At 44.7% G+C, this 17638-nt stretch overlaps 1 protein-coding gene across 2 annotated transcripts in view; it reads left to right on the forward strand.

The window, feature by feature from the left end:
• CREB5 (cAMP responsive element binding protein 5) overlaps positions 1-17638 on the forward strand; it is a 280457-nt gene that overhangs the window by 186531 nt on the left and 76288 nt on the right. For both annotated transcript variants that reach the window (XM_009908587.2, XM_054161205.1), the window contains one exon: positions 16089-16215. In XM_009908587.2, coding sequence (XP_009906889.2) covers positions 16089-16215 — 127 coding nt within the window. The remainder of the gene's footprint in view (positions 1-16088; positions 16216-17638) is intronic.

Consider the following 17638-nt stretch of genomic DNA (forward strand, 5'->3'; position numbering starts at 1 on the left):
GACTGTGTTAGCAGCACTCTTGTGAACTTCAATGGCAAAAGCCTCGCACCCAAGACAACTTCTGCCACAGCAGGATCACCCTCTCCTCGTCTTTCTCAGCTGTACCGTATGTGCTGCACAAGGCAAATATGATGATGCAAAGAGTAGTGGAAAGCTGGGCTGCAGATCATCAGGTTGGTTTCAGTGACAGTATCAAAACTAGCAGCAAGGCTAGAGTTTGGCCAGATATGATAGTGATCCTCCCTGCTTCACTTCTTCAGTTGGTCACCACCAGGGGTCAGGAGAAATTCCTCTGTAGTAGTCCACAGATGTCAAGGTGTAAAGTGGGGCTTTTTGTTTTCTTTTGAAGCATAAGACATAGATCCCTGTCAAAGCTTGTTTTACAGCTAGATGGAATGTGTGTTATTTGCTGCGTGTTTATGGAGTGTGTGTGCACGTGTGTGTACGAATGAGATTCCCAGTTGGTTTAAATCCATTGTCTTTGGCAGAGCTGCATGCTGTACACCATTGAGAATTAGCTCTATTGCTGTTGATATGTTCATGCTTTTCTTCTTGTTTTCTCAAACTATTGTGTTAACTGGGTTACAGCTTGTGAGCTCTCTGTATTTTTCAGGTTTATATTTCCTCAGTGATACTTTGCTCATAAACAAACATGCTTTGGAGGTCACCAGGTAGACTAATGTGCAGAGCTCTTGAGAAGAAAAGTTTTGGAAATGCTTCTGGTTATAGAATCATAGAATTATTTTGGTTGGAAGAGACCTTTAGTAGCATCAAGTCCAACTGTTAACTTAGCAGTGCCAAGACGCTGCTAAACCATGTTACTAGACACCACATCTCCACTTATTTTAAATACCTCCAGGGACAGTGACTCCACCACTTCCCTAGGCAGCCTGTTCCAACCCTTTTGGTGAAGAACAATTTTCTACTAGCTAATGGAAACCACCCCTAGCTAAACTAGAGTCTGTTTTCTCTTGTCCTATCTCTTGTTACTTGGAAGAAGAGACCAACCACCAGTTCACTGCAACTTCCTTTCAGATAGTTGTAAAGAGTGATAAGGTCTCCCCTCGGCCTCCTTTTCTCCAGGCTGAACAACCTTGGTTTCCTCAGCTGCCTCTCATAAGACTTGTACTCTAGACCTTTCACCGTCTTCATTGCTCTTCAGATGTGGTCCAGCACATCAGTGTGGTTCACGTGATGAGGGGCCCAAAAATGAACATAGGTGTGGCCTCACCAGTGCTGAGCACAGGGGCATGATCACTTCTTTAGGCCTGCTGGCTACAGGATTCCTGATACAGGCCAGGATGCTGTTGGCCTTCTTGGCCACCTGAGCACACTGCTGGCTAAGTTCAGCTGGCTGTCCAGCAACACTTCCAAGTCCTTTTCTGCTGGGCAGCTTTCCAGCCACTCTCCCTCAAGCACTGTACAACGTTGTTGCGACCCAAGTTCAGGACCCAGCACTTGGCCTTGTTGAATCTCATAGTTGGCCATGACCCATTGATCCAGCCTGTCCAGATCACTCTGCAGAGCCTTCCTATGTTTGAGCACATCAACACTTCTGTCCAACTGGCCGATGTCTGCAGACATGCTGAGGCTGCACAAATACCCTTGTCCAGATCATTGATAAAGATGCTAATCAGAAAAGGCCCCAGCACTGAGCCCTGGGGAACACCACTTGTGACTGGCTGCCAACTGGACTTAACTCCATTCACCACAACTCTTTGGGCCTGGCCAGCCAGCTCTTTTATCCTGCAAAGTGTCCACCCATCCAAGCCATCAGCAAACAGCTTCTCCAGGAGAATGCTATGGGAAACAGTGTCAAAAGCTTCACTAAATTCCAAGTAAACAACATCCACAGCCTTTCCCTGATCTACTAAATGAGTTGCCTTGTAGGGGGAGATAATGTTAGTCAAGTAGGACTGCCTTTCCTAAACTCATGCCTGGTTGCATGATTGTCCTTGTATGTGCTGCATCATGGCACTCAAGATGGTCTGCTCCATGACCTTTCCTAGCACTGAGGTCAGAACGACAGGCTTGTAGTTCCCCAGATCTTCTTACTAGCCCTTCTTGCAGATGGGTGTCACATTTGCTACCTGGGACCTCCTCAATTAGCCAGGACTGCTGAAAAATGAGGGAAAGTAACTTCCACCAGCTCCCTCACTTGCCTTGAGTGGATCTCACCCAGCCCCCATAGACTTCTTTCATTCCATAGAATGATTCAAAGGAGAATGGCAAATTCCTGTTAAAAAAAAAAAGAGAGAGAGAGAGAGATTTGCCTCTTCATATTTCATCTGATTTCCACTTGCTTCTATTTAAAACATAGCAAATATCCTTTCTGCCTTAAGATAGAGTCTAAAAAAAAATGTGCTTGGTATCTGAAGTTACTGAACGCTCAGACTTGCTGCTTTTTATTATGAGTATGGGTTTGTATGCATACTTTTAAAACTAAGATTTAAGGTTTGTGTGTTATCTGGAATTTGATCTCTAACTTGAAAGGCTACTGTAGCCACAGCAAGAATGAAAATAACCCTTAAACTGTTGAAAATTCAACTTGGAGCACCCGAAGTGGTAATGACTGCAGTGGTAGTTTTGTCGATATTTATAAATCAATGCAAACCAGAAACTGAATGTTTTAATTTACCACAGTTTCAGTGTAACTGATACCCTGAAGTTCAGAGCTTTAAGCTTTCTGAAGTGCAATGTTATTGCAGGGCATGCATCCAATTTTTAAAACATTATATAGATTGGAGACAGATGAGCATTTCGGAATTATTTTAGGCCTATTTTGATTGAATGCCTGAGATGCATTTTCCAGTGGAAATTAATTGCATTTATGTGAAAACAAATGAAGTCCAACCTCAAAATTAGCTGCAGGTTCATGCTCAAACCAGTACTTAAAAGGGAGGGAGTGGGCACAAATAGTGGCTGGAAATTGCAATGACAATACACACTTTCTTGCAAGAATGAAATGAGCTTTTTTTCAATGCCTGCTCTTTGGGTTTTTTGCTGTCTCTTAGTGTATGCATGCATGGGGAGAGACATTTCATGTGTGTGTGGCTGCACATAAGTGGACAACGGCTTTTAGTAGCTATCACTTCTTCCCCTTACATGCTCCTGGAAACCTGTGCTGGCCTGTGTCGATGTCTAAGTGTTGATATAATTTCCAGCAGCCCCTACCTGTAGTGATTTTGTCATTGCCATGGGGCAGTTCTTCAGCCCTGGGAGATTCCATCATTCAGGGGAATGGTTCTGGGCAACTTTGTTAGCAAAGAGCAGCTAGATTGATTTCCACCCTTCAGTGAAATTTGCTGTAGCTATGTGAAAAATGCTATAAATGAGTTTGGGATTCCTGTTTGCCTGTCTGATGCTCTCGATCGGTTGTAACTCCCCTTGAGATGTAGGCAGAAAAGGCAACATGAGATTTTTAACTAACAAGAGAAGACAATGCTGGCTCAGAGCTGAAGCTGAAGTACAGCTGCAGCAGTTCTCCACCACTTTGTTCTTTCTGCCTTGAGATGTACCTCTTCCCCGTGCTTCTCATCATTTGTGCTAATACAGCTGTCAGTTGAGATTTTTAGCCAGTTTGAGAGATGGAGCACATGCAGAGGTTCCTCCCAGGAAATCACACACATTCATTTATGATCTCCATTTATGAAGGAATCAGTGGAGTGGTTTGAGGGTGGGAAGAGGGTCACTAAAGATATAGAGCTATTTGGCAGCTCTAAGGTATTTTTACATCTGGACGTGACTTGCTAGAAAGATAACTGAGACTACATCCTCACATATGTATTCCTCTCCCTGCTCCCCTGCTGCTACTCACTGAGACAAGCAGCAGCTTTGGGACATGGAGCACATTTGGGTCTGTAACTGTGGTGGGCCGTGCACAAGTGCCTCTGGTCTGTAAAGAGATCTTGGCACCACAAGAGCGTGTGCTGACGGCAGAAGGAATCCATGAGCATTAAAAGGCACTGACTTTGGCTTTGTATGAGCTCTAGATTGAAGAAAATGAACAAGCTGATAGGTAAAGTATTACACACCTTCATGGATGTGGATCTGAGGAAATGCAAAGATTTAGATTAATCCCTTGGAAAAAAAAAAAGTAATGCTGGAAGTGTTTTTAGGGTGCTCTGTGTCCTTGACTACCCGCAGCATTTCTGTGGAGCTCCCAAGTTAGATGCCTTAAGTGAGTTGGCCATGAACAGGAACCAGCCTGGGATTTAAGGCTTGTCACTTAAGTAGCAATCCAATATTAGATTCAGGACCCTTTTCCCAGCCTCTTTGGGCATAACAGCATCCCCACTGTCACTTTTAAAACTTTGTACATGGGGGCACATGAGGAGACAATGAGGCAGAAAAAGTCAAGAGATGTTAAGCCATCCAAAGTGTAAGGTCTCCCGTAGCAGTGCCGGTGTCTGCCCACAGGCATATGGAAAGATCAGCGAGTACATCTTTCTTAGACACCCAGGCAGGCAAAGATCTCTGAAACACAGGGGTATGAAACTGCTGCCACGGCATCCATCAGCCTGTGAAGGACAGTGAAAACATGTGCTGTCATCTTTGACATTTTAATTGAAAAGAAAGCTTACACAGATTTCAACCTTAAGCAGTGTGTTTATACAAGTGTATACAGAGAAATAATCTGTCAGCTCAGAGCAGGCTCATTGCTATAGGAGTTGGTTTAGTGACTGAACAATCCAACATTAGCTCACACACCTTGCCTTGTTCCATGCCTCAATAATTTTTAGTAGAAATACTTTGCCTAGAGGCATGCAGTTATTAAAAAAGAGGCTCAGCTTGCTTAAAGTCTGGAATTATTAGCTCATGGTAACAAGCCTGTACTGGAGAAACTGTTGGTTCTTTGTTTTCATGACTTTGCTGTAATTCACCATCTTATTTGCAGAGACAAACTTGTGCTTTGTTTGGGAAGTTTAAAACAAAAAAAAAAGAGCAAAAAAAGAAAAAAAAAAGAAAAAAAAATTTACTTCAGAAAGATTTTTTTTCCCCCCACTTATATTATAAAGCAAAGTTTACAAAGAACTTTTATCTTAGTATTTCTGTTAAATTGCACCAAACAAGAAGGGTTAATAGAAAGTGAATTTTGTGTGATCTATTTTACCATATTTTCACACATCCAAGTGCCGGGTTCTGCACGTTGGCCACAGCAACCCCATGCAGAGCTACAGGCTGGGGTCAGAGTGGCTGGAGAGCAGCCAGGCAGAGAGGCACCTGGGGGTGCTGGTTGACGGTAGACTGAACATGAGCCTGCAGTGTGCCCAGGCAGCTAGGAGGGCCAATGGCATCCTGGCCTGCATCAGGAACAGTGTGGCCAGCAGGAGCAGGGAGGTCATTCTGCCCCTGTACACTGCACTGCTTAGGCCGCACCTCGAGTACTGTGTCTAGTTCTGGGCCCCTCAGTTTAGGAAGGAGGTTGACTTGCTGGAACGAGTCCAGAGAAGAGCAACAAAGTTGGTGAGGGGTTTGGAACATAAGCCCTACGAGGAGAGGCTGAGGGAGCTGGGGTTGCTTAGCCTGGAGGAGACTCAGGGGTGACCTTATTACTCTCTACAAGTACCTGAAGGGAGGTTGTAGACAGACGGATGTTGGTCTCTTCAACAGGCGGCCAGTACCAGAACAAGAGGACACAGTCTCAGGCTGCGCCAGGGGAGGTTCAGGCTGGATGTTAGGAAAAAGTTCTATACAGAAAGAGTGATTGCCCATTGGAATGGGCTGCCTGGGGAGGTGGTGGAGTCGCCATCACTGGAGGTTTTCAGGAGAAGACTTGATGGGGTGCTTGGTGCTGTGGGTTAGTTGTTTGGGCGGTGTTGGATTGGTTGATGGGTTGGACGCGATGATCTTGAAGGTCTCTTCCAACCTGGTTTATTCTATATGTATTCTATGTATTCAGTAGAGGGATCTGTTGCTTGAGAGTATTGATGGAGAGCTCTCCAAAGGCTCTCTCAATTCTTTAAGTGTAAAAGGAGCTTTTTCTCCTCCCTTTTTGTAACCACCTATTCTTTTCAGATACAAAGTTATGAAGGTCAAATAAAAGCCATTTGCACCTTTTTTTTTTTTCCCCAAATGTAGTCACTTCATCAAATGAAGGATCCAGCACCTCTGCGTAGCACAAACCTGGCAGAAGAGTTGCATGGTGCTTGGTTGTCTGGATGCCAGGGTTAGGTTTCTTTCCATCTGCTTCACCTCTTGCCATTTTTCTTCAGTGAGCCTTAAATTTTCACATTTTCTTGAATTTGCTTGCCAGGCTGGAGTCTTAAGCACAACCCTGGGAAAGAATGGGCATGTGGCCTTCCAGTATCTTAAGGGGGCCTACAAGAAAGCTGGGGAGGGACTTTCTAGGGTGTCAGGTAGTGATAGGACTAGGGAGAATGGGGAAAAAAATAGAACTGTGTAGATTCAGATTGGATGTTAGGAAGAATTTCTTCCCCATGAGGGTGGTGAGACACTGGAACAGGTTGCCCAGGGAGGTGGTGGAAGCCTCATCTCTGGAAGTTTTTAAGGCCAGGCTGGATGTGGCTCTGAGCAACATGATCTAGTGTGAGGTGAACCTGCCGATGGCAGGGGGGTTGAAACTAGATGATTCTTGAGGTCCCTTCCAACCCTAACAATTCTATGGCTCTATGTTAGAAAGTGTTTGTGTGAGTTTTACTGCTGTTATTCCTGGGTTTCAGTCAGCTGCCTCTTGGTATGTTTGTGTATTATTGCTACCTTTTTTCATCAGTGAAAACTGATATACCTTTATTCAGAGTGCAGCAAAATCCTTTTGTTTTCCTAAAGAATTAAGCTCAGTCCTGTCTGAATTGGGAGACTACGACAAGAATGCAATCAGTTTGACATCATTGCTTGCTTTTATGAGCAAATCATGTTTATGCCCTCCCCCCTCCCCCCCCCTCCCCCTTTCTTTTTTCTGGGTTGTTTTTACCCCACATTTTAATTTTATTGCATTAATGTGTTTTTGTGTGAGCTGGTTCTTTGTAATCCCTTGAACCTGCCTTTTGCAGTGTTTCCTTGTTTTGCTTTAACTACGCCATTATCCTTCATGTATCATTTGTGAGTTCCAGCTGTGTGCATAACACTGTGCAGAACATAAACTTCTCTGAGGAGGTTAAAGTCTAAGAAACCATTCTTGCTTTTCTTATTTTTCTTGTAATGGGTCAGGCAGTAAGACCCAGTGAAATATTTAGAGGGAAGGAAAGATTGAAACCAGCAGTTTCTAAGACCTGTAAGAGCCAAAAGGCAAATGTTAATGGGTTCTGTGAGGCTTCCAAGGACCTGCTGGTCCTTGTGCTTATGCTGAATTTGCAGAGGTTCCTTAAACATGTGTTCAGGAAATATAGGTGGCATTAGCACAATTGGAGTTTCTAAAGGCAAGATTTATCATTGACTAAATCTTTAAATAGAGTTTGGCCACTAAATGCATTACAGCAGTGGAGCTGCTGATTTGTGGGACTTTTCTCCTGCAAGCTCAGTTGAAAAGCACAGAATTCTTAACAAATTTTGGAGACATTTTTCCACAGGTTTCCAGTGTTTTACTGTACATATATCCATTCCCTGTCCTTGTTGTTGTTATTTATTCTTCCCCTTGAGTGAATTAAAATGAGCAAGAATGTATTTCTGATGGAGCTGCTTTGTTCCCAGGGAAAAGCTTCTCACATGCCATCACGGGGTATGTGAATTGAGAAGCATTGTCTCTTTGCTTGCTTCTGACTTTGCATCATTTCATATCCATATGCTACTTCTTCCTTTTGTGCTGCTTATTGTTGAATTCCTTCTGCCTTTGTGCCAATGTGTAGCTTATCGTAATGGTGCCAGCTCTCCTCAAACACTTACATGGGCTTTCCCTTCACTCCTGAATCAAGCTTCTTGTCTTTAAGACTTTTTGCAGCTTAGCCTTATCTTATCTAAGCCCTTCAGTTTCTCATTACAGTGTCAAGCATCACTTTCACTTTGCCAGTGTCTTTACCATCAGCTGATTTCTCTTTCCCAAGCTGAAATCTCTTCTTGTCCAACACTGGGAAATTACCTTAAGGTAGTACATCTATTAAAAAATCTGTGCACTCTGTTCTAAAACCTCTACAGAAATCATAGATTTGTCTAATCTTCTAACTTACTAGCCACAGTTTTCCCTCTCTAGAGTATTGCCTCTCCTGTGTCTCAATCTTAGTTACTCCCTTCCTCTTGCAAACTTCCTCAATCCTGTAATTTCTGAGCATACAAGTTAGATAAAAACCATACAAAGAAACAAAAAAGCAACCAGAGGAGTGCCCCTAAACTGTCTCCAGTTTTTCAGTATATTTATTTGCTTGTGTGTTCTGTCTCCATCTTATTTTCATCTGTTTTGTATCTCTAGATTGTAAACACACTGTGCAAGAATTGTCTCTTATCTGTGTTTGTACAGTGCCAGGCTCAATGGGGTCCCCGGTCCTGATTGGGACCTTCGGGCACCACCACAGTGTAAATGTCTGCTACTGATAATAATAATCTACCCCCATCATACAGATGTCTGAATTGTCTGAGAAATACAAACAGGGATCTTTACTAGGTTGGCAGAGAGCCATTAATTTTAGGTGCCAGTTTTCTTTTCCCCTGTGAATATATGGTTTGGCTCTCTGAAAAAAACCTGGCTACACAAACCTCCCACTCCTTGGAAAGCTTGGCTCTGTGGTGATGCTGTGATTAAAACATTAAACATGGGATACAGCAGGTCAGGTGAGGTCTCTGCAACTATGTGAGGTATTCTAAGTACTTGTCTGATGCTTTGTTGTTGCCTTCCTTTGTGTTTGTTTTTTCTTTCCTCCTCTGAATGACAAATGAATAAATTGAAACTAGGCAGGAACTGCCCTACTTTCAGAGGGGAGGAAACAGCTCAATAAATGGACCATAAATGAGGAAAGTTATAGTTGGACTGATAGGCTTAAATAACGGCACTCTCGTTCAAACAGCAGGCCAGCAGGAAGTGATGCAGCCTCTCCAGTCAGTGAGCTTTTCTCAGGTTAAAACATCCTCTCCACATCTTTGCCCTCCAGCTGAATTTTTCAAATATTGAAGGCCAAAGACAACACTTGGGTCAGATGCTCTGGCCTCAGTAGCTGCTGTGGAAGCAGTTTGCAGCTGCTCTGCAGAGCCCCATGCTCCAGTGAAATGACTTTTTAGCAGCGAAAAGTTTAATTGCAACAATACCTGCTTGGCCAGGAGACATTCAGAGGGCAGACCATAGCCAGCTGTACTCCTTCTCAGCATGGTAGGCTACTTGGATGCTTCAGCCTGAAAACCACACAGACCACATGCACATACTGGCATACATTAGAATCATAGAATTGTTAGGGTTGGAAGGGACGTTCAGGATCATTTAGTTCCAACCCCCCTGCCATGGACAGGGACACCTCACACTACCTCAGGTCACTCAGGGCTACATCCAGCCTGGCCTTATAAGCCTCTAGGGATGGGAGCCTTCCACCACCTCCCTGGACAACCTGTTCCAGTGTCTCACCACCCTCATGGTGAAGAACTTCTTCCTAACATCCAATCTGAAACCACGTAGTTCTTGTTTTTTTCCATTCCCCCTAGTCCTATCACTACCTGACACCTCCCCAGCTTTCTTGTAGCCCCCATAAGATACTGGATGGCTACAATAAGGTATCCTTGGAACCTTCTCTTCTGCAGACCGAACAGCCCCAATTCCCTCCGTCTGTCTCCATAGGGGAGGTGTTCCAGCCCTCTGATCATCCTCATGGCCCTTCTCTGGACATGCTCCAGCATGTTCAGATCCTTCTTGTATCAGGGGCTCCAGAACTGGATGCAGTACTTCAGGTGGACTCTCACCAGAGTGCAGTACAGGGGAAGAAACCTTGAAAGGAACCTTGAAAGGTTTCAGGCTGCTGGTACGCAGTGGTTGCTTCTCATTGCATTGATCATACTGGAATCATTGCTACTTCGTTCACTCATGGCTTCCTATTGCTTAGGAAGCTCATCATCCCTCATTTTGTCCTTGGTCTATAAGATATTTGGGGCAGGAACTCACCTACATTGTTTAAACCATGACTCCTAGGCACTACTGTAAGATCGATCTATGAATATCCATCTATATACATAGATGTACATAAATAAATATACAAAGTATGAAAGTCTTGACAAGTCTGGGTTGCATAACTGCAGGGTGATGCAGAAATCCCTGAGCCAGTGCTGACCTAACAGTGAAAGGCCACAGCACAACCACCCACCTGTGGGCTGCTCCTGTGTGAGCCAGCTAGGTCTGGAGGCTGTAGAAAGTCAGGACATGAGTTCCTTTGCTCCAGTGCAACTCCATATACTTATGGCTTTACTTGTTCCACACCAGAGCCAACTAAAGTAGAACAAACTGGGCTGTGGTGTAAGTATTCTTGCTCATCTTGCATCTTACATGGAGCAGGAGAGAAGTCATAAGATCCACTGACCTGGAGTGCTTTTCCATCATAGAAAATGTACTGCAGTGGTGGTTTAAACAGCATCAGTCCTTCTGCACGAGGCTCTGAATGGTCTAGGTCAGTATGAACTTAATCCCATGAGACCTCAGCAGCAAATTGTTGTCTGCATAATCTGGCCTTGAAGACTATAAGTGAAGGAAAGCCTGAACTTCTAGTAGATGAATGTAGCATTTAGTCATCAGACAACTCAGAAAACTGGGTCAGGTAGGTGTTGCATCATAGCAGACAGAATATGGTATTAATCAAGAAGGCACACAGCAAAGAATGCATCGTGGATATTTGATTACACGAGCGGGGTTATCGTTAATCGTTGGGCACAGTCGTGTGGTGGAACACGATTGAGTCACCATGGCTTAGCAGGGTACCGCCCAGCTGTTTAAATGTTAGGAGGGATGACTCATGGTGCTAGCACCACCAACCGTGCCGAGGGAGGGCAGCCAGCCTGGCCAGTTACTTACAGCAGCTCGGCTAACGCGTGGGGTTGTACTGAGCCGCCGTGACACAGTACAGAATATAGAATTAACCAGCTCTGAAAAGACCTTTGAGATGATCAAGTCCAACCTATCACCCAACACCATCTAATCAACTAAACCATGGCACTAAGTGATGGTGACTCCACCACCTCCCTAGGCAGCCTGTTCCAATGGCCAATCACTCTTTCTGTGAAGAATTTCTTCCTAACATCCAGCCTAAACCTCCCCTGGCACAGCTCGAGACTGTGTCCTCTTCTCCTGGTGCTAGTTGCCTAGAAGAGAGTGACCCCCCACCTGGCTACAACCTCCCTCCCTTCAGGTAGTTGTAAATGGCAATAAGGTCTCCCCTGAGCTTCCTCTTCTCCAGACTAAACACCCCCAGCTCCCTCAGCTGCTCCTCACAGGGCTTGTGCTCCAAACCCCTCACCAGCTTTGTTGCCCTTCTCTGGACATGTTCAAGCAACTCAATGTCTTTCTTAAACTGAAGGGCCCAGAACTGGACACAGTACTCAAGGTGTGATGCTATTCATCCAGGCCACCTACACCCAAAGAGACAGTGTGCAAATTCTAGCAGAGAGCTCAGTATGTCCAACAGCAGGCTCCTGCTGGAACACAATGCCAATTCTTAAATTTGGGGAAAACACCACAGACAGAACACTTGCCAGTTCTCTACCTTATCTGTCCTTTATCAGTGGGGTGTTTGCCCAACAACCCTATAGAATTAGCAACACAGGTGCCAAGGAATTAAAATCCCTCAGTCAGCAATGTTAACTGGCAGGCTGCAGGCAGCACCTCCTCATTTACAAACAGAGAAGTGGAGTCAATATGCCCAACATTAAAAATAACAATTATAAACTCTCCCTGACTGTCTTTGATGCAGGATAGAAAGCAACAACAACAGAGATTGTGTTATCCTTGGAACAACAGGAGATATCTTAGACAAATAGAGTATCTCAGCCTGTATAGTTCTGTGCCATACACGTTCCCTCAACTCTGTGCAAATAAGTGTGCATAAGGACACAGTAATCAATGACCTGTACTCAACGTGGAAGCAATAGAAGTGTAAATAGGTACTGGTCAATGTCAGCTTCCCTGATGGGAAGAGGAATCTGCTGTGCTTTATGTAGGACTTCTATTGGTGGCAGGAGCAGCACAGACTTCTCAGCACAGAAGGTCAGCTTTGAAGCACAAGATTTCTCTGACTGCTCTGCTGCTCTTTGAAAGAACATGCTTTGGGACAGACTAGCAGGAGAGTAGCAAGAAAAATACCGGAGGTGCTGAGGATTATTCTCCCTTCGGCTAAGTGTAAAGCATTTGCAGCCCCTCAAAGCAAAGCATCATTAAAGGTGAAACTGGGGACAGCAAGGAAGCTTCCTTGCCATTTTAATAAATACCAGTAATTCCCTTTTCCCCAAGCCCTGTGTCCCCAGACTCATTAAAGCAATTTTCAAAAATGTTTTGGCTCTGGATCATATAAGTAAAACTCAAACCTTGCAGTCCCTTGAGGATCACTTACACAAATTGCATAGGTCAGGCCAAAGTAAGTTTCTGTCAAACAACCTAACACCTAAGCTTATTATGAAACTGGTGAGTTGTACAAAGAGTCTATATGTGGGGCAGTCTCAGAATTAATAAGGGGCAGGGGGGGCTGTTGTCCTGATACTTGTTTTGCTTTGTTTGCACTGAAAAACTCCAGGGATATTTTCATTGAATGCATGGCTCCTGTTAGCTAGTGCAGCTCCCATGGGCTGTCTCTAAGCTGGTGGATCCAGAGTTCTCCAGAGCTCCAGTGGGTGGGTAGATGACCACATCAGTCTCATCTGAGGACAGACATGAGAGTGCACCAGCACTTTCTCCTTCCCCTCTTGCTCCTCCCTGCCCACTCTTCTAGCAGGGTGCATCTCTGGCAGAGATTGAAGCACACAGTTCTTCTCCTCAGCCATCCTCAATGTGAGGGTCTCAGTCCTTCCATCTGGTCTTTGTTGTACAAACTTCAAAGTATGAGATAGAGAAGATCTGTTTTAGCTTGTTCTCTGCTGCTCTGCAGGGCTGAAGTTGCCGTGAGGATGGGCCAGTAGGACTCTGCTTGTGGGGCTCACCGTAGGTTCTGGCAAACAAACTGTGATCATTCTTCTCATATTCAGCCTCTTATCTCCTCACATTTTTTTCTTTTCAAAGGATTACTGAATCTGATTTTCATGCCATTTTGATCCTGCCCTAACAATTGTCTTGTCCTGTCCACCCTCCTCTTGTGTGAATGAGTGTTGTTATACGGAGCAGCTATGTCTTAAGTGGAGAGTAAGATAGGTCAGGGACTGTGCAATAAAAGTATATTTTCTGCACTCCCTTTTTCTGCACTGCATCCATTCCACTTACACCACCTCCACAGCTCTCCAGCCTTATCATTGCACTGAGCTGACTACAGGGTCTCCTATTGCAGAAGCTGATTCATGCTCCCTCATGGCACTGCTTGCACCTTCTCACAGGGTTATACCACGTATTTGGGAGACATTGTCCTTAGTTTCTCTAGAGGAGTATGAAGATATGAAGTGCATCATATTCTTCCATCAGCAGATAACAAGGCAAGCGTAGGATGATCTTCTTGTCTGTATCTGAGACATATTTATTGTTGTTTTGAGGTGTGGGGTTTGGGTTTGGTTTTTTTTTTTTTCCTTTCTGAATAAGTCCTGTGTGTGTCTGGGAGGATCTTTTAAACATCCCTCAAAACACAGCCTTTTTCTCTCCATGGAGAACAGAGACAAAAGGATAGGTTCAGTCATGTGCAGCTGCTAAAGAAAGGGAAACTGAGGGCAGAGGGCTGGGAGAGCAGAGGTTTCTGGGTACAAGGGACTGGGAAGGACAAGGACGTGGAGATGGCATTTATTAGGACAGAAATGTTTCTTCGGGGGGAGAGGGAAGAGACTTGAAGGATGGAGTGTTAAAGGACTGAGAGTCCAAGAATAGGAAATAGGAGGGAGTTTTAGGAAAGAAGGAATTAGGTGGTCTGAGTTGTTGGCACAAGAGTATGAGACTTGTAGGTCAGATGTAGGCAACTCTGCTTTGGGAGCCTGGATGTGGTGTCATCCATGTGGGATGTTTGTCAAATTCATTGCTCACAACTTTTGTCTTGTTTGCTTTTTGTTAGTTAGATCTAAACAAAAGCTACAACTAGAGGGGGGGTGTATGTATTTCTAGTTGCCTGTATTGCTTACAGTTGGGGGATCAAGAAGTAAACCCTCATAATTTGCTGTAGCACACTTTGGAACGAGTGGGAGGAGTGACTGTCCTCACCCTTACAGCTCTGAGGTTATGACTCTGCTTCCCTAACCAGCCCAACCCGGTACTGGGGCTTTGTGGATTTGTCACTGAGGCAAAGGATGCTTCTGCCAAGACTGGAAATCAACCCTGATGTTTAGAAATTCAAACATCTTCAAGACCCTTTCCATGCTCTCCCCTGCAGAGGCTCTACAAGCTCCTGGACTATACCTCGTTCTCTCTGGTCCTTCTCATTACTTTAGGGGCATCTCTTCTCTCGTGTAAATCCATGTGCTATAGTGCAGAACAGCCTGCTCTGTGAGAATGTAACATTCTGCCTTCTACTAGCGGTGCTTGCTAAGGCCCTGCATATAAAAAGCTTCCTTATATTCATGCTTTTAAAAATGACAGCTTGTATTTCCCCAGACTTGAAGCCATTCATGCCTTCTCCAAAACTAAAATTAAATAAATAATGAAAGATTTACTTTTCCTAACTCCCATTCTCAAAGATTGTTTTCCAAGAGGAGTCCCAGCTTTGCTTAATCCATTCATGTCATGACCATTCTTCTTTTTGAGTGGACCTGCTTTCTCACATGCACTCTTTCCCCTGTGCTGCACTTGGAACATCCTTCTGAATCTTTTGAACTCCCTTTGCCAAAGTGACTCACTCTTTTTCATAGTCCATACTTTTTGCCTGTACAGCTACTCAATCTGAATGTAATTTTGCTAATTTTCTTTCTTTTTTTGCTGTTTTCTGTGCACTGGTGAGGTGTTAACTGATAAAGTCAGGAATTTCACCTTGGAATGAATGCTTAGTAGAGTTTCACAGGAGTGAGATGAAATACTCAGAGTAGTTTATTTACAGGTGATAGCATTCCAAAATTAAGAGTGTTTTAATCTTCTGTCGTAGTCTTCAATGCTATCATCCAGATATTTTTGTTCTATGAGGGTCAAATTTATAGCAACACACTTATATGGCATGCCAGGAAATGTTCCTGCTTTGTTTGTAGAAATCCTTTGCTAGCCACTGTAAGATGCAGAGGTGCACAGCCTGAGACTGGCTGTTATGCTTACATTCACAATCTACCAGGTGAGCTATACTGGTGTGTACCAGGTTGGAAGGCCGCTTCTCCCTTGCCTCCCACCAGGGCAGAAAAAATGAGACTCAGACAGATGGATTGCAGAAGTGATGGAAAGTTTAAATGGAAAAGCAGTGAGTGTTTTACAGAAGCTACCATCATAGTGACCAAAAGGACCCCAAAGCATACAGAGTCCCTTACAGCATACGCAGAAGCATCTTAGCATTTCCCTTCTCCCTACCTGAGGGTATACCCAAACCCCCCAGTGCTCTTTCTTGCCCCCCCTCCAATGTTAGACTAATCTCAGCTGGCCAGACTGCCCTTCACCCTTCTCCTCCTGGCATTAGGGCTAGCCAGGCCCAAGAAGCCTTGAGTTAACTCCGCTTCCATTACCAGATAGGGACCATCTCCCATGAGAGCAGCGAGGGAAGAAAGAGGAAGTGTGAGACCTTGCTGATAGATTTATAGGGAGCAGGACATTATGGGAATGAAATACACAGCTTCCTGTGTCCACCCTGGGGACACCAGGGCTGGAACCTTGGGACACCAGAGGTGCACCCCGCGTGGCAGCAGCAAGAGGCACCCAGCCTAAACTACCTCATGGTGCTTTACCTGGTAAATAGCAAAGTGATTCATCTGTTTCTTGAAAGCTTCCTGTTCTACTGATTTGTGCAGGAGAGGACAAATGCTGGATTAGCCTATCTGTGCCTGCTTGTCTAGAGTTGCCTATGCCTAGCAAAGGCTGGCATGGTAAGGCTTGTTTTGGTCTCCATAGCCCATGACAGCTTTCTTTCCTTTTCTCCTAGGCCTGTCCCAGGTTCTCTGTCTTCACTACTGCACCTACACAACCGACAAAGACAGCCTATGCCTGCCTCGATGCCTGGCACCCTGCCCAACCCTACCATGCCTGGGTCTTCTGCTGTACTCATGCCTGTAAGTTTTTTGGTTGGTTTGTTTGTTTGTTTTTCAGGGGAAGAAGATTGTTTTCTTTTCTTGATTCAGCCTATGCAAAGGCAAAGGTCTGCTGGATTGTCTAAAAAATATATCAAAGTGTACTGAGTTAAGGAAGCTGGGCTTTTTTTCACTGCTTCATCTTGCACAAGAGTATTTCTGGGACAGTTAATGGCACGTTAATTAGCATGAGAGTGATTAGGAATGGTTTACATGAGACTACAATTTCTGGTTCTCACACTTGGTCATGTAGGTGAGATCAGTATATCTTGATGGAACAAAAGTCAGACAAAACTGGAAAAGCACCTAAGTTATGCCAGTGAACTCTAAGTAATCCTCTTGTGTGTGGGAGATAACCAGCTAACAAGAAAGAATGTGGCTGACTTTTCCTGCCTGGTGACTTGCATTTAATTAGAATTTGGTCATGATTACTGTTCATCTTCCACTTATTTCTGCAGAGATGGGACTATTTCCCATCTTCTAGGAGATGAGGAGTACTTTGCAATTGCAGCTTCAAATTCTTCAATGATTTTAACAAGCCTTTCAGTATAAGACATTTGGGCAGATGAGGGGTGGAGTTGAGTAAGGATGGCACAGGGAAGAGGGAACTGAGAAAGGAGAAATTCCTGCTAATTTCAGTTTGAAAGACAACCTGAGAGCAATCGACCATGGGAAGGAGGAAAGCACTGTCTGTTGTGGCTTTGCTGGAGCAAAGGAGTCATTCCACAGGGCTACAAAGATTCAAGTTTGGCTGCTCTTTGATCAGTCTCTAATAAGTTATTAATTAGTATCTTGCCAGTAAGGGTCCCCTGATATAATGACCAGGAAGTTAAAGGGGAAAAAAAAAAACCCAACAGTTTTTTTTGGCATGTTCTTAAGGAACCTGAAATGGAAAAAACATCCTGCTTCAGTGTAAGCTCAGGGGCTTCAGATGGCTGCCAGGGACCCCTTTGGGTATCTCTGCTTGCAGACAAGCAGATGTGCTCTTGCTGAGAGCCCTGGAATCATGAGCAGGGAGGCGAGACAAACCCTGTCAGCACTGGCTGCCCCAGCTGCAGCTCCTGTGCTACAGCCCTCCCTGAAAGGGCTGCAGAACAGATGACAATGGGAGCTCCTCCTGCCCCATGGAGAGCACCCCATGGCAGAGGTAGCTTCTCCTGGCTGGCAGGCAGTCTTCTCCCCCAGGCCCAGCAAGCTGTTCTTGATGGGTTCATGGGTGGTGGGAGTCAATACCTCACCACAGGGCTCAAGAAATAGCTCCTCTGCTTGGGGGAGCTCAGGAGGATCCAGAAGCTTCTTTCTTGTATAAGCCAGGGAACTGGCCCAAAACAAAGCAAGATACTCTGCTCTGCTTGAAAGAAGCACCATAACCCTACTTATCACCCCTACCAATGACCAGTGGTAT

This window comes from Dryobates pubescens, chromosome 4 (assembly GCF_014839835.1).
Source record: "Dryobates pubescens isolate bDryPub1 chromosome 4, bDryPub1.pri, whole genome shotgun sequence".
Taxonomy (NCBI): Eukaryota; Metazoa; Chordata; class Aves; order Piciformes; family Picidae; genus Dryobates; species Dryobates pubescens.